Here is an 18,083-nt window from a genome sequence, read left to right on the forward strand (position 1 = left end):
AAGCAATGGACATTATACTGGTGGAAATCTGTCCTTTGGTCTGATTTTTGGTTCCAACCGCTGTTTCTTTGTGAGATGCAGAGTATCGTGTAGCATGGAGGTGGTAAAATGGTACTTTGCTTCTGACACTGTGATTTATTTAGAATTCAAGGCACACTTAACCAGCATGGCTACCACAGCATTCTGCAGGGATACGCCATCCCATCTGGTTTGCGTTTAGTGGGACTATCATTTGTTTTTCAACAGGACAATGACCCAATAAACCTCCAAGCCGTGTAAGGGCTATTTGACCAAGAAAGAGAGTGATGGAGTGCTGCATCAGATGACCTAGCCTCCACCATAACCCGACCTCAACCCAATAGAGATGGTTTGTGATGAGTTGGACCGCAGAGGGAAGGAAAAGCAGTCAACAAGTGCTCAACATATGTGGGAACTCCTTCAAGACTGTTGGAAAAGCATTCCAGGTGAAGCAGGTTGAGAGAATGCCAAAAGTGTGCAAAGTTGTTATCAAGGCAAAGGGTGGCTACTTTGAAGAATGTCAAATATATTTGTTTAACACTTTTTTGCTTACTACATGATTCCATATTTGTTATTTCATAGTTTGTCTTCATTATTATTCTACAACATAGAAAAAAGGAGAGAAAAAAAACCTTGAATGAGTATGTGTGTCCAAACTTTTGACTGGTACTGTATGCATGTGTGACATTTGGCTATTAATTAATATGGCTAAGCTATTCTTCACAGTGCCAGTGAATTGAAGTCGAACGTCACCAAATGCATCAGTTTAATTAGGTCTAAAATGTGCAATAAAAAGTATTTTGGCTATAGCTTATTTAAAGAAACCCTGGCTGGCTGTTGATATCCTAGGGAAGGGCTCTCCAACCCTGTTCCTGGAGAGCTACCTTCCTGTAGAGGGGGGAATTTGGCTAAAATAATGATTATGATCACACTTCAATTGAAATATTATGGATGGGGAAACCTACACATTTGGCCACCAAGCATGAGTTAGTGTAGCCTATTAACTTCTAGAATGACTGAAATATCTTCCCGTCTAGAATTAAAACCTCCATGATTCAATCATGAGTCAATTCAATTTGAAAAATATTAGGAATTACAGGGGGGGGGCGTTTGAAAAAAATGAAGTGTGTATTGTCCTCTTAATGTTGTAACTACCCACCCCGTGTCTGGGATTGTTGTCATCATCTGACACTAATTAACATTGTATTTATTTTTATTTTACCTTTATTTAACCAGGTAGGCAAGTTGAGAACAAGTTCTCATTTACAATTGCGACCTGGCCAAGATAAAGCAAAGCAGTTCGACAGATACAACGACACAGAGTTACACATGGAGTAAAACAAACATACAGTCAATAATACAGTATAAACAAGTCTATATACAATGTGAGCAAATGAGGTGAGAAGGGAGGTAAAGGCAAAAAAGGCCATGGTGTCAAAGTAAATACAATATAGCAAGTAAAACACTGGAATGGTAGTTTTGCAATGGAAGAATGTGCAAAGTAGAAATAAAAATAATGGGGTGCAACGGAGCAAAATAAATAAATAAATTAAAATTAAATACAGTTGGGAAAGAGGTAGCTGTTTGGGCTAAATTATAGGTGGGCTATGTAAAGGTGCAGTAATCTGTGAGCTGCTCTGACAGTTGGTGCTTAAAAACCTCTTGAGCTTACTTGAGACGCAGACGTCTCACCTAGAGCTCTAGAAATGCACATGCGCGACGCTATATGCTAATGGTATTAGTTAAAACGCAAACGTTCATTAAAATACACATGTTTGGTATTAAAATAAAGCTACAGTCATTGTGAATCTAGCCACCGTGTCAGATTTTTAAAATGCTTTTCGGCGAAAGCATGAGAAGCTATTATCTGATAGCATGCAACACCCCAAAAGACCCGTAGGGGATGTAAACAAAAGAATTAGCATAGTCGGCGCTACACAAACCGCACAATAAAATATAAAACATTAATTACCTTTGACCATCTTCTTTCTTTGCACACCTTGATGTCCCATAATCAATACTGGGTCTTTTTTTGGATTAAATCGGTCCATATATAGCCTAGATATCGATCTATGAAGACTGTGTGGAAAACGGAAAAAAAAAGAGCGTTTCATAACGTAACGTCATTTTTCAAAAGTTAAAAATTCGACGATAAACTTTTACAAAACACTTCGAAATACCTTTCTAATGCAACTTTAGGTATAACTACACGTTAATAAGCTATAAAAATCATCAGGAGGCGATGTAAATTCGATAGCCTGCCGTGTGGAAAAATGTCCGGAGAAAAAGACAGACAATGCCTCGGGTTGGTGGTCGGAGAGAATCGGTTCCCTTTGGGCGGATCTACCAAGAATCAATTCAGATTCAAATGAGGAGACTCTATAGATCCTGTGGTAGCTGTAGGTACTGCAAGCTTGGCCTAATATATTACGGTTCACCTTTAACAATTCATGGGAGTGGCGCATGGATACTTTTTTCCATCTCCAGTGATCAGATTTTCCTGCGCTTTTCGATGAAACAGACGTTCTGTTATAGTCACAGCCGTGATTTAAACAGTTTTGGAAACGTCTGAGTGTTTTCTATCCACACATACTAATCATATGCATATACTATATTCCTGGCCTGAGTAGCAGGACGCCAAAATGTTGCGCGATTTTTAACAGAATTTCAGAAAAAGTAGGGGGGAAGCTTAAGAAGTTAAAGCTAGTGAGGGAGATAAGTGTTTCCAGTTTCAGAGATTTTTGTAGTTCGTTCCAGTCATTGGCAGCAGAGAACATAATGCACGGAACATAATGCAACGGACATAAATATTACTAGAAAATATTCCTATTCATGAAATCACAAGTGAAATATATTGAAACACAGCTTAGCCTTTTGTTAATCACCCTGTCATCTCAGATTTTGAAAATATGCTTTACAGCCAAACCAAGTCAAGCATTTGTTTAAGTTTATTGATAGCCTAGCATAGCATTATGTCCAGCTAGCAGTAGGCAACTTGGTCACGAAAATCAGAAAAGCAATCAAATTAAATCGTTTACCTTTGATGAGCTTCGGATGTTTTCACTCACGAGACTCCCAGTTAGATAGCAAATGTTCCTTTTTTCCCAAAATATTATTTTTGTAGGCGAAATTGCTCCATTTGTTCTTCACGTTTGGCTGAGAAATCGACCGGAAAAGATTCCAAATTAGCTCCATAATATCGACAGAAACATGGCAAACGTTTATAATCTATCCTCAAGGTGTTTTTCAAATATCTATTCGATAATATATCCACCAGTAGGACCAAGAGGAAAAATGGCTACCTCTGTATTTTACGCAAGAATCTCTTTGAGAGCCATCAGGTGACCACTTGCGCAATGTAGCCGCTTACGCTCATTCTTCAACATAAAGGCGTGAAACTACATCACAATGCTGTAGACACCTTGGGGAATACGTAGAAAAAGTAATCTGGTTGATAGCCCATTCACTGCTCAATAGGGACGCATCAGAACGCAGATCTTTCAAAACACGAGGTACTTCCGGATTGGATTTATCGCAGGCTTTCGCCTGTAATATCAGTTCTGTTATACTCACAGGCAATATTTTTACAGTTTTGGAAATTTTATAGTGTTTTCTATCCCAAGCTGTCAATTATATGCATATTCTAGCATCTTGTCCTGACAAAAAAGCCTGTTTACTTTGGGAACGTTCTTTTTCCATAAATGAAAATACTGCCCCCTAGTCAGAGGTTTAATGTGCATGCTTGGATAATAATTACATAACCAATGTCTCTAGTAATACCGGTCTGAATAGGGCTATAAAGTGGCAAAGAATAGGCTTAGAGTATAGTGCGCCACATCATCCCATGGGATTCGTCAAGGCTGCGCAGAGCAAAAATATCACCAAATTATTTTAGTTCCTACAGACCAGCTATATTCAAACAAAATAGGCCTTTTATATGCTAAATTGATGAGCAAATGAGCAGCATTATGCCGTTTATTCATTTTGCAACTCATTTGATGTATATTTTCATGGAAAACAAGGACCTTTCTAAGTGACCCAAACTTTTGAACAGTAGTGTATATATTACTTAGATTGATGCATGGGTGTGTCAATACCCTTCAGCATTAATCAAATCTAGCTAGCTAACTTTAGCTTGTGGTTTACAACAGGATTTTTGGAGTCAACTCCGACACACAGAAATGGATGAGCACACACAGTCATCTAGAATGCAAATGTAGTCTTCCTAGTAGGACTCCGCAATAATTAGGTAATGTGTGTGCTCATCCATTTCTGTGTGTCGGAGTTGACTCCAAAAATCCTGTTGTAAACCACAAGCTAAAGTTAGCTAGCTAGATTTGATTAATGCTGAAGGGTATTGACACACCCATGCATCAATCTAAGTAATATATACACTACTGTTCAAAAGTTTGGGTCACTTAGAAAGGTCCTTGTTTTCCATGAAAATATACATCAAATGAGTTGCAAAATGAATAAACGGTCAAGCTGCTCCCACAACAGCTCAAAAGGGTTGAGATCAGGTGACTGTGCTGGCCACTCCATTATAGACAGAATACCAGCTGACTGCTTCTTCCCTAAATAGTTCTTGCATAGTTTGGAGCTGTGCTTTGGGTCATTGTCCTGTTGTAGAAGGAAATTGGCTCCAATTAAGCGCCGTCCACAGGGTATGGCATGGCGTTGCAAAACGGAGAGATAGTCTTCTTATTCAAAATATATTTTACCCTGGTCAAATCTCCCACTTTACCACCACCAAAGCACACACCAGACCATCACATTGCCTCCACCAATGCTTGACATATGGCGTCAAGCACTCCTCCAGCATCTTTTCATTTTTTCTGAGTCTCACAAATGTTCTTTGTGAATCGAACACCTCAAACTTAGGAAAAAAGTGTTATGGACACACAAATCTATCTTCCTCTGTCCAGTGTCTGTGTTCTTTTGCCCATCTTAATCTTTTATTTTTAGTAGCCAGTCTGAGATATGGCTTTTTCTTTGCAACTATGCCTAGAAGGCCAGCATCCTGGAGTCGCCTCTTCACTGTTGACGTTAAGACTGGTGTTTTGCGGGTACTATTTAATGAAGCTGCCAGTTGAGGACCTGAGGCATCTATTTCTCAAAGTAGACACTCTAATGTACTTCTCCTCTTGCTCAGTTGTGCACCAGGGCCTCCCACTCCTCTTTCTATTCTGGTTAGAGCCAGTTTGCGCAGTTCTGTGAAGGGAGTAGTACACAGCGTTGTACAACATCTTCAGTTTCTTGGCAATTTCTCGCATGGAATAGCCTTCCTTTCTCAGAACAAGAATAGACTGATGAGTTTCAGAAGAAAGTTTTGTTTCTGGCCATTTTGAGCCTGTAATCGAACCCAGAAATGCTGATGCTCCAGATACTCAACTAGTCTAAAGAAGCAATAAAACTGGCCTTTAAACAGAACAACAGTTTTCAGCTGTGCTAACATAATTGCAAAAGGGTTTTCTAATGATCAATTAGCATTTTAAAATGATAAAACTTGGATTAGCTAACACCACGTGCCATTGGAACACAGGAGTGATGGTTGCTGATAATGGGTCTCTGTACAGCTATGTAGATATTCCATTTTTTTATTTAAATCAGCTGTTTCCAACTACAATAGTCATTTACAACATTAACAATGTCTACACTGTACTTCTGATCAATTTGATGTTATTTTAAAATGGACACAAAATGTTCTTTCTTTGAAAAATAAGGAAACTTCTAAGTGACCCCAACATTTTGAACGGTAGAATATATATATATATATTAAATAACCATCAAAATCTGTCCGTTTAAGCTATAGTTTTTTTTTTGGCATGGGCTGCATCTCAATTCGCATCCAACTATGTGGGCCTTCCGCATTTGCAGTGGAAGATGGCTGAGCTACAACTGTTTGTCAGACCATGAGTCATACCAGATATCGGTCTTCTCACAAAAATGTCTAGAGTCCAAGCCCCTCGGTACTCATCTGAAGTCGGCAACGTGTATCTCACAATGTATTATAATGCCTCGTAAATGCACGGAAAGTTTATATACATTACACACAGATCTCTTTATTTTTACTATGTTCTACATTGCAGAATAATACTAAAGACATAACCTATGAAATAACACATATGGGATCATGTAGTTACCAAAAAAGTGTTGAACAAATCAAAATATAATTTTATATTTGACATTCTTCAAAGTAGTCACCCTTTGCCTTGATGACAGCTTTGCACACTCTTGGCATTCTCTCAACCAGCTTCATGTGGTAGTCGCCTGAATTGCATTTTGATATACAGGTGTGCCTGTTAAAAGTTAATTTGTGTAATTTCTTTCCTTCATAATGCATTTGAGCCAATCAGTTGGTGTAACAAGGTAGCGGTAGAATACAGAAGATAGCCCTATTTGTTAAATACCAAGTCCATATTATGGCAAGAACAGCTCAAATAAGCAAAGAGAAACGACAGTCCATCATTACGAAGACATGAAGGTCAGTCAATCCGACAAAATTAAGAACTCTATTCTTAAAGTTTCTTCAAGTGCAGTTGCAAAAACCATCCAACGCTATGATGATACTGGCTCTCATGAGGACCACTACAGGAAAAGAAGACCCAGAGTTACCTCTGCTGCAGAGGATAAGTTCATTATCGTTAAATGCACCTCAGTTTGCAGCCTAAATAAATGCTTCACAGAGTTCAAGTAACAGACATCTCAACAACTGTTCAGAGGAAACTGTGTGAATCAGGCCTTCATGGTTGAATTGCTGCAAAGAACCCACTACTAAAGGATACCAATAAGAAGAAGAGACTTGCTTGTGCTAAGAAACATGACCAGTGGAAATCTGTCCTTTGAAGAATACAAATTTGCAATTTTTGGTTCCAACCGCTGTCTTTGTGAGACCTAGAGTAGGTGAACGGATGATCTCAGCATGTATGGTGTGATGGTGCTTTGCTTGACCGCAGAGTGAAGGAAAAGCAGCCAACAAGTGCTCAGTATATGTGGGAACTCCTTCAAGACTGTTGGAAAAGCATTCCTCATGAAGCTGGTTGAGAAAATGCCAAGCTGTCATCAAGGCAAAGGTTGGCTACTTTGAAGAATCTCAAATATAAAATAAATTTGGATTTGTTTAGAACTTGGTTACTACATGATTCCATGTGTTCCATGTGTGTTATTTCATAGTTTGTCTTCACTATTATTCTACAGTGTAGAAAATAGTCAATCAAATTTTAAAAACTTGAATGAGTAGGTGTGTCCAAACTTTTGACTGGTACTGTACATATTTACAGCAAGTAACAATGATAATTGTCCATTGAGAAATGTCCTCCCCAGATACATACTTTTAGCCATTTAGTGTATGTGCACACATGCTCGTCGAACATCTCATTCCAAAATCATGGGCATTACTATGGAGTTGCTATAACAGCCTCCCCTCTTCTGGGAAGACTTCCACTAGTTGTTGGAACATTGCTGGGGGGACTTGCTTCTATTCAGACACAAGAGCATTAGTGAGGTCAGGCACTGATGTTGGGCGATTAGGTATGGCTTGCAGTCAGCGTTCCAATTCATCCCAAAGGTGTTTGATGGGGTTGAGGTCAGGGCTCAGTGCAGGCCAGTCAAGTTCTTCCATGCCAGTCTCAACAAACCATTTCTGTATGGGACTCGCTTTGTGCTTGGGGGCATTGTCATTCTGAAACAGGAAAGGACCTTCTCCAAACTGTTGCCACAAAGTTGGAAGCACAGAATCATCTACAATAAGAGTAAGTAACCCTGTTCCTCGAGTGCCTCAGGACTGTTCCAACTAGGCACCACACCTGACCAACTGAGCTAATTGATCAGTTCAGTGACTGACTAAATTCAACACACCTGGTCCAGGTTGGTTAAATCAAAAACCATGAACATGCTGCAGCACTCCAGGACCAGGGATGCCTAACCCTGTTCTATAATGTTATTTGTATGCTGTAGCGTTAAGATTTCCCTTCACTGGAACTGAGGGGCCTAGCCCGAACCATAAAAAACAGCCCCAGACTATGATTCCTCCTCCACCAAACTGTACAGTTGGCACTATGCAATGGGGCAGGTAGTGTTCTCCTGGCATCCGACAAACCCAGATGCGTCCGTCGGACTGCCATGGTGAAGCGTGATTCATCACTCCAGAGAACCAGTTTCCACTGCTCCAGAGTCCAGTGGCGGTGACCTTTACACCACTCCAGCCGACATTTGGCATTATACATGGTGATCTTAGGCTTGTGTGCGGCTGCTCGGCCATGGAAGCCCAATTTTATGAAGCTATCGAGGAACGGTTCTTGTGCTCAAGTTGCGTCCAGATGCAGTTTAGATCGGTGGTCCCGTTCTGCGAGCTTGTGTGGCCTACCACGTTGTTGCTAGACATTTCCACTTCACAATAACAGCTGACCAGGGAAGTTCTACGAGGTCATAAATTTGAGGAACTGACTTGTTGGAAAGGTGGCATCCTATGACGGTGCCACTAGCTACTGCCAATGTATGTGTATGGAGATTGCATGGCTGCGAGCTCGATTTTACCCACCTGTCAGCAACTGGTGTGGCTGAAATAGCCGAAACCACTCATTTGAAGGGGTGTCCACATACTTGCGTATATATAGTATATATTGACTCTGGACAGCTAACTTATCTAGCTAGTTTTAAAAATCAGAGGTCGAGTTGACAATTAACCTAGCTAGCTAAGTTAGACGTAGCTAGATAGCTAGCTAGCTTTCGAACGTTAACTAGCCAGTCTTGGTGGATATGCCAGCTAGGAAGCTAACGACCGCTATTATGGGTAAAGAAAGCCGACTTACACCTCAAGAATCCTGTCACCCTTTGATATGCCAGCTCGGTCCGCAGCCCCTCCAGGCAAAACAGCACTGACATGCTGAAGAGGGGCGTACAATTCCCCATTAATGCTTCGCAGTTGTCCTCCTTCGCTAACTTGTCCACGAACGTTGAATCCATATCCTGATTCCGACTTTACAATTCTAACCATCCGTGGACCTGACGTCACCTGGGTAGCATTTTGGCCTCCGGTACCGACTACCGAACCTGCAGCGGGTCCATTACTGGAAGCCGAAAGGAGAGCCGACCGAATTTCATCGCCTTCAACATCCGCCATCTTCTAATCAAAGCCGTACCCCCTCCAGTCTGTGTCTAGCGGATTCAAAACAACAGAGAGTTCGATTAATCCCGCCCGTGTACGCGTCTTTGCACCGGCTGAAAGATTACATTCGATTTGGAATCGGGGACGGGCTACCTCCCGGGCGTGAAGCAAGTGCCCCCCCACTGTCATATGGCGAAGTCGGCTCAGAATCAAAGTGACGTAGAAGCATGATGTTTTCCCCTGGTTTTAATGCTTATGGTTTTCCCATGCCAACGTGATTACAATTCAACCCGGCCAGCGTAAAATAACTCCCTCAGAAATACACTCAGACGAGCTCCTTGTTATTAACCCGCCCCTCGATCGCATCACGAGACCCCATACGGAGATAGAGTACAACTCACAAATGTGTACCATAAACAAAACAACGCACAAGTATAATTTACTATCCACACACAACCTCTTGAATTGCATTTTTTTTTATAAATGCAAAATTCTTTGTGTAAATATGGATAAAGGTGTGAGTAAATGCTCTCACATTGCTATTCAATTCAATTTCAAGCCAGTTAGTGAACATTCTCTAGATGTGCTTTATTTTGATGGTCATCTAGATAGGGAGACCAATTCTGATGAAAAATCTTTACTAAATTGGCATTTTGACCAATCAACTCAGCTCTGAAAAATATCTGATGTGAAAGACTTGATGGGATTGGTCAAAATACCAATTAGCATAAAAAATATCAGAATTGGGCTGCCTGTCTAAACCCAGCTATAGTGCAGCATCCTCTTCTAAATGAGAAGATTAGATGGTATTTACCCTCTGATGTACTCCCATCTGCGCACAATAGTGACCCTCCCCTCCCCTCCCCAGTCTGAGTGTAGACTGCTACTGCCCGATCAGACACCTGTGGAATAGAAGTAGTACTGAGGCATGGCTGGAAAAGAGAAACACAAGACGATGGTTACTCTACTGTTACCCCTTAGAGAACAGGGACATAGCATCTCCTATAAACTACATTTAGCTTACAGTGTTGGGGAGTAGTGAACTACATGCAGAATATGCATATACTATTTACTTATCTCCAACATAATAAATGAGCACTTTCTCACACCACACAAAAAGAGAGGAAGGAAAAGGGCCTTCCGTGAGGTCACCAAGGATGAACTAGTGCTCTTCTTCAGTATTATGGCGATTCACAAAAAAATTGTTACAGGTGCATGTGCCACCTAATCTTTTGAATGTGTATCAGCCTACTATTCTTTAGTAGGAATTCATTACACTCTGAAAGAAAAACAACTACACGTACATACCCCAACCAGAAGCCATGGATTACACACAACATGCACACTGAGCTAAAGGGTAGAGCTGCCGCTTTCAAGGAGCGGGACTGTAACCTGGAAGCTTATAAGAAACCCTGCTATGCCCTCCGACAAACCATCAAACAGGCAAAGTGTCAATACAGGACTAAGATTGAATCGCACTACACCGGCTCTGATGCTCGTCGGATGTGGCAGGGCTTGCAAACTATTACGGACTACAAAGGGAAGTACAGCTGAGAGCTGTCCAGTGACACGAGCCTACATGTGCCCAACAACACCAAGGTAACCTGCCTAAATTACTACCGACCCGTAGCCCTCACGTCTGTAGCCATGAAGTGCTTTGAAAGGCTGGTCATGGCTCACATCAACACCATTATTCCAGAAACCCTATACCCACACCAATTTGCATACCGCCCCAACAGATCCACAGATTATGTAATCTATATTGCACTCCACACTGCTCTTTCACACCTGGACAAAAGGAACACCTATGTGAGAATGCAATTCATTGACTACAGCTCAGCATTCAACACCATAGTGCCCTCATATTTCATCACTAAGCTAAGGACTCTGGGACTAAACACCTCCCTCTGCAACTGGATCCTGGACTTCCTGACGGGCCGCCCCATGATTGTGGACTACTGGAAAAGGAGGACCTAGCACGCCCCCATTATCATCAACAGGGCTGTAGTGGAGCAGGTTGGGAGCTACACGTTCCTTTGTGTCCACATCACAAACAAACTTTTATGGTCCAAGCACACCAAAGCAGTTGTGAAGAGGGCACGACAAAACCTATTCCCCCTCAGGAGACTGAAAAGATTTGGCATGGGTCCTCAGATCCTCAAGAAGTTCTACAGCTGCACAATCGTGAGCATCCTGACTGGTTGCATCACAGCCTGGTATGGCAACTGCTCGGCCTACGACCTCAAGGCACTACAGAGGGTAGTGCGTACGGCCCAGTACATCACTGGGGCCAAGCTTCCTGCCATCCAGGACCTCTATACCAGGCGGTGTCAGAGGAAGGCCCTAAAAATTGTCAATGACTACAGCCACCCTAGTCATAGACTGTTTTCTCTGCTACCAGAGTGACAAGTCTAGGTACAAAAAGCTTCTCAACAGCTTCTACCTCCATGCCATAAGATTCCTGAACAGCTAATCACATGGCTACCCAGACTATTTGCATTGCCCCTTAATGTTAATTGTCTTTCCTCTACTACTATAAATACGTTTGGACACACCTACTCATTCAAGGGTTTTTCTTTATTTTTACTGTTTTCTACATTGTAGAATAATAGTGAAGACATCAAAACTATGAAATAACACATATGGAATCATGTAGTAACCAAAAAAGTGTTAAACAAATCAAAATACATTTTAGATTCTTGTCTGGGTTAGGGTTTGGCTGGGGTAGGCTGACTTGCCTAGTTAAAAAATAAAAGGTTCAGATCATCCACAAAGGTTCAGGAGTTGGACAGGGTGCCCTCTGATGCACCATGATGTGAGCCACAATACAATTGGACCAAGCTGTGTGCCCTGGGGGAGGCCACAAGAGTGTGCTTATACAGTCTTATGTACTGTATCTTGTCACCTAGCTCTGGTCAGAAAAGGAAGTAAAAAATCCATGGTCTCTGGTTGGACAGATAATTGCAAAAGGTTTCATTGCAATGGTGTGATCCACAAGATCAAAGGCCTTGCTGTAGTCTGTCAAGACCCAAGTGCTTCTGATGTCAGCTGGTCTGCCATGCTTACAAGGCAGTGGGTGGTTGAGCTACCCTTGAAGCAGCTGAACTGTTGGTTGAAGATGTTCTTTTGGATATCCAGTGTTACCCATTCAGCAAAAAAACCTTCACAAGCCTAATGAATCTGCCACTGATGAGGCCAGGACCTGGGGCCTTTCTGAACGGAGAGTTATCTCATGTGCATTTCCCATGGTTCAACTTTAGGGAGTGGCATAGCTGGTAAGAATGCATGTAGGTCTGAAAGCATTAGTTGTGGTACTGATGTGGTGACAGATTAAAACTTGTAATTTATACACTCTTAGAAAAAAGCTGCTATCTAGGACCTAAACGGGTTGTGTCCCCATGGGAGAACCCTTTAAAAAAATGTTTTTGGTTCCAGATAGAGGCCAATACGTAAAGCTTAATAAAAGAGCAGTGATACTAGCAAGAGCAGTGTGCAGGTTTCTTATTTTTTTCTCATTTTGTTCAACTGTTACCATGCACCTGCAACAAAGATAGCTCAGATGTGAGTGCCTTTTGAATTTTGGTTCCAGGTAGAACCTTTTTGAGTTCCACAGAGGGTTCTACATAGAACCCAAAAGGGTTCTAGCTGGAGCCAAATAAGGTTATCCTATGGGGACAGCCGAATAACCTTTTTTTATAAGAGTGTAGCATTGACAATAGCAGAATGGTTTTCTGGGTCGAGCCCGTCAACTTTGATGGAAATGGTCTTTTTACTGCTGGTCAGAGATTCAATTTGATGGTACCATGTTGCTGGGTTCTCCCTCTTGTTTTTCTGGATTTCAGTGTGGTAGAATGTTGATCTTGCTGTCTTGATCTCTCTCTGGGTTTTGTTCCTCAGAGCGTGCCATGAAGGCCAGTCTTTTTCACTGAAGGCTTTCTGTCTGCTTTTTATCAGCTCTTTGATTCTAGGTGAAATCCACTCCTTATCCTGTGCATGCATCCTAGCCACCTGTTCTGGGAAGTAAGCTGCGTGATTGATGGCGTGATTGAGGGTGTTATAGAAATGGTCTGTTTTCTGCTGTGTGCTCTCCACATTTGTTACTTCTGGCCATTTAAGGAGGGAAAGCAGTGGAGGATGCGGAGTGGAGGATGCGGAGTGGAGGATGCTGAGTGGAGGATGCTGAGTGGAGGATGCTGAGTGGAGGATGCTGAGTGGAGGATGCGGAGTAGAGGCCTGCTCATAATAATGTCTGGAACAGAGTAAATGGAATGGCATCAAAACACATAGAAACCATGTGTTTGATGTATTTGACACCATTTCACGTATTACGCTCCTGCTACTACCACGAGCCCGTCCTCCCCAATTAAGGTGCCACCAACCTCCTGTGAGGGAAAACCACTAGCCACATCCACTGATGCTTAACTCTTTCAATGGTTGAATTACTTTCTTGATGATTGTGTTAGTGACAGAACTACAATATTATGTTCACTGAGACCCAAAGGTGACATTGTTGTTGTTGTACTATAAAAGTCCGCAAAGTTATTAATGACAAAGTATATGATGGAATTCTGTCCAGTTGGAATGTTAACAAATTGTTGTAATCCATTTCCTGAGAATAGTCCAGACACACCTTAACATGGTCAAAATCACCCATAATAAGGATCCCAGCAACAACATACTTGCTCCGATATCATCAAGGCTAGGAGTGGAACCCTGTGTGGTTGTCTGCTGCAAACGCCTATCAGTAAAAAGGACCAACGAGACAAGCGTTCCGAGATGCTGTTCTGCCCACCACTGACGTACCACATTATTTGCCTGTTTGTCATTCTCCTCTGACCTATCTCATCAACAAGCTGTTTTCGTCCACAGGACTGCTACTGACTGGATGTTTTTCGTTTTGTAGCACCATTCTTGGTAAACCACAGAACCTGTCCTGCGTGCCCAGGAGGCCGGACGTTTCTGAGAAACTGGAACCGGTATGCCCAGCACTGGCGATCATACCGAGCTCAAAGTCACATAGGTCACTCATTTGGCCCATTTTAACAAACAATAACTGAGTGCCTTGATGCTTGCTTTATGTAGCAAGCTACACTGTCTGTAGGAGTGAACCAATTTGAAAGTCATGCCACTGCAGTAGGCCTATTGTTTTTTTTTGCAGTTAATTATATATGTTTGTTGAGATGTTGATGAGGGTCCAAGTATTTCTTATTTTACTAGGCAAGTCAGTTAAGAACAAATTCTTATTTAGAAATTACAGCCTAGGAGCAGTGCCTTGTTCAAGGGCAGAACACCATATTTTTACATTGTCAGCTCAGGGATTTGATCTAACTGCCTTGTTCAGGGGCAGAATGACATATTTTTATATAGTCAACTCAGGGATTTGATCTAGCAACCTCTCGGTTACTGGCCCAACACTCTAACCACTAGGCTACCTGCAGCCGTTTACTAAACCTGTCCTCCATTGTCTTTTTGTGTTGGACTGAACAGAGTCATTTACCTGTGATATTCATTAAATAATAGTGCGGCCTCTTGTGCCTTATTGCTTATTACAATATCCATTTTCCAATATGAGTAGGATTAAGTTGCCTATTAGAAACATGCCTACCGGGACCCCACTCTTCTCAGTGAAGACAGAGAAAGAGAGGTTTGAGGACACATGCCCTGATTCTTGAGGGGTCTAACAAGTTACACATGTGCTATACCAAACCCTTTGGTGGTGCTTAAACAGATCCACTGATCTCTTGTTTAGCTTAATAGTTATACCATTCACCAGAGGCAGATGTCTCATATCATATGTACTCAATAGCATGTAGGCCTAAGCCACTGCATATGCATAGAATGAACCCAACTATTTCCCGTTGTGTGAAATGGATGCACATTTTCATACAAGAAAGGCTTTGAACATAATCTTAGTAAGAAAAACCTCAGTAAGAAACATGTGATATGAAGAAGTGACAGCAGCACAAAAAAATGACACCAGACCAGGTGGAACATACTCATCCAATTTCTTTATCGATGGACTTTGCATTACAAGGACAACTTCCCAGATTCAACCTGTCTATTATATATTACTGCAATATTACTACTCTAGACTGCTTCACTGTTTAATCTCTGTTAAATTGAGTGGTCTCCTCCTGCAGTTTTGTATTATGGCCACTAGGTGGTGTACGTGCTCTACTTCTTTATGAAGAACTCATTGCACATCACTGTGAGGCAGGACACGAGGGTGACATACTCCTTGAAGTCAACAGTGTTGTCTTTGTTAGAGTCCAGGTCCTTGAAGATTCTGTCCACTGCTGACTTGTCACTGGCTTTCTGAAAACCGACAGAATGCAGAAGAAAGAAGGGGGAGCTTAACAAGAAAACTGTCTTGACACACATGCTGTATTTCTGGCCAAAGATGATATAAAGGTGATATACATCTTAGTGAATTTAAATATTTTGGGATGCCATTGCTGGAGTTAGCAAGCATTGTTTATTTGAGCTGTATTCTGAAATGGACCCAATCTTTCCGGCATTCCTATTTTGCCCGACCCGATAGATCTCGGAAGAGAGAGCACTGACCCTGCCTCTAGAGCAGGGGGTGTCAAACTCACTTCCTGGAGGGCCCTCACCTGGATCTCTCAGTCTTAATTTAAGGAAATAACAAAAAGACACATGGCCCTCCAGGAATTCTGTTTGACATCACTGCTGTAGTGCAACAAAACAAATTTGATCCCAGATCATTAGGAATTGTATGCTCAGTCTCACTCACCCCAAGCATCTCCCCTAGTTCAGCCTGGAGCAGCTCTTTCAGCTCGGCCTTGCTGAGGGTCAACTTGTCCCCCTCCTTCCCAGAGTACTTGTGGAAGGAGGCGATGAGGAGAGACATGGCCTGCTGGATCCCAGACATGGTGACTATAGTTGAAGGGGAAAACAGAGAGGGACACAGAACCTAGTGAAGCACTAAATGAAAAATATTTCTGGACATTGCTGTTCTTGCTCACTATAGATAAGAATATTATTTGTCCGTTCTTTCACTCTCAAAGTATGAAAACTCAATTCGGTGTGGCATTAAACCATTTCAATGAATTCACTGAAAGCATATGGTTGTTGCATTGCATGATACTGTAGCTTCATCATCATAGCTTTTGTCTCATGTGTGTTTCTCTGTATTTTCCAATGAAAGGAATCAAAACAAAACCTGGTTTCCTCTGAGCCCATGGTAGCACCCTTTTCCCTACATAGTTCACTACTTTTAACCAGGGCCCTACATAGTGAACAGGGTGCCATTTGGGAGGCACCCATGGTCTCTACCACAGGTTCTATGGTGAAAAACACAAGCACTGTTATGGCAACGCCATGCTCTCCTGGTAATTAACATGGCTCCAGATGAGAAAACATGTAACGGTCTGGGCAAATCCCGTCTGTGGATTACTCTTCTACTGAATAACACCTCACCATATTTTTCCATATGCTGTGTGTTTACCCCAAGTGTCCCTTCTTTAATTATCTTGTCTTCCTCTCTCCCTGTGTGTGTGTGTGTGTGTGTGTGTGTGTGTGTGTGTGTGTGTGTGTGTGTGTGTGTGTGTGTGTGTGTGTGTGTGTGTGTGTGTGTGTGTGCGTGTGTGTGTGTCTGCTCTTGAGGATGTGGTTGAGGGAGCAAAGGGTAGAGCCAAGGGAATGTTAGCCAGATGAGACAGAGAGAGAAGGAAATAATGAAAGATGGGCGAGTAAGGAAAAGGGAATGAGAATAGGAGAACCACAAACTGCTGCGATATTACAACTACTGACTAGTACTCACAGCGATAAGTTAAACCCAACCTGTCCTCCGCAATGGAAAACACATTGGTACAGAATGACTGGTTTGCAAGCCTCCGTTACAGAATCAAGTCCTCATAATAAAATCAACCACATTAGGAACCAAAGAAGGACATTTTGTTTAAAAGTGCAAAACTCCGGAACAGAAGTCAAGTGAGCGAAGGGTTAAATCCAAAAACCAAGAGAAAAATGTAAGTGCACAAAACAAAACATACCGAGCAGGGATTACATTTCAAAACCACCATAGTACATTGACGTTTAAACATTAGGGAGCACAATTAAGAAACCCAAGATTAAAGTTGCTACTCACCGAGATGTAGGAAGAATTGTGGGGAATGAGAACGCAAAGGGAAAAGTGAGTGTATGGATAGAGAGAGAGAGAGAGTGGTGGAGGTTGGGATGTAAGGGTTGTTTTATACATCACCACACCCTCCATCCCTCCCTCTTTTCTTCCCTACACTCTCTTCCCTGTCTCTCTTTCTCTTTCTCTGGTACATGAACTATTTTACTCTTCAACTATTCTCTTCATTCATTTCTCATATCCAACCATTCATTCCCCTTGACTTTAGATGCAATACAAATACACTTAGAATCCACTGCCCTTTTCACAATACAGGTGAATCGATGCATTTAGATTAAGCTTACTTTGAGTTTATGACCAGTATTCTTTAGTTGTTATTGTACGTTTACAGAGAATGGATTTGCTTTAGAAATGATTTGATTGCAAAGTATTAAAGCCCAACATGTATTACTGGCTTCCAAATAGGTCTAGTGTTTTAACTTGTTTACAATGAATTAGATGATGCTAACATTGAATCTGCCAACTCATATGTCTTAATGCACTGCCATTACGTACAATATGTTATTGATACTGTGCACTGGTGGTTTAGTTCACATGCAGGGTAATGTCCTACAGACTTGTATTACATGGTACTTATGGAGAAGATAAACATACCCATAAATATACTGTTGTTTACATGTAACACGAGTGCCATTCAAAAAGTAAAAGGTAGCACATTGCAAAGTAGACTTTATGAGAAAACATTTCACTTATTTAGTGTAGCATGGCAGCAGATCTTGAATTTCATTTCACCACAGGTCTCCGTCCCAAATGGCACCCTTATTCCCTACATGGGATATGTGTTTGACAGAGGGAAAT

The 18,083-nt window shown here is 41.7% G+C and overlaps 2 protein-coding genes across 3 annotated transcripts in view; both read right to left on the reverse strand.

Annotated features, from left to right (window-relative positions):
- Positions 1 to 9,365, reverse strand: part of LOC112266637 (sorting nexin-27) — a 45,937-nt gene extending 36,572 nt beyond the window's left edge. Inside the window, exon 1 of one of the 2 annotated variants that reach the window (XM_024444300.2) lies at positions 8,829 to 9,363. In XM_024444300.2, coding sequence (XP_024300068.1) covers positions 8,829 to 9,139 — 311 coding nt within the window. In that variant the 5' untranslated portion in view covers positions 9,140 to 9,363. Of the gene's footprint in view, positions 1 to 8,828 lie in introns of both variants that reach the window. The other variant, XM_024444301.2, reaches the window with a different exon arrangement.
- Positions 9,366 to 15,112: 5,747 nt separating this feature from the next.
- LOC112266634 (ictacalcin) lies at positions 15,113 to 17,376 on the reverse strand. The gene is made up of 3 exons (XM_024444298.2): positions 17,235 to 17,376; positions 15,879 to 16,021; positions 15,113 to 15,439 (listed from the first exon to the last, which is right to left on the reverse strand). Exons 2-3 carry the CDS (start codon positions 16,014 to 16,016, stop codon positions 15,299 to 15,301), a joined length of 279 nt encoding a protein of 92 aa, XP_024300066.1. The 5' UTR covers positions 16,017 to 16,021; positions 17,235 to 17,376; the 3' UTR covers positions 15,113 to 15,298.
- Positions 17,377 to 18,083: the final 707 nt, after the last annotated feature.

Source organism: Oncorhynchus tshawytscha, linkage group LG13 (genome assembly GCF_018296145.1).
Source record: "Oncorhynchus tshawytscha isolate Ot180627B linkage group LG13, Otsh_v2.0, whole genome shotgun sequence".
In the NCBI taxonomy this organism is placed as follows: domain Eukaryota; kingdom Metazoa; phylum Chordata; class Actinopteri; order Salmoniformes; family Salmonidae; genus Oncorhynchus; species Oncorhynchus tshawytscha.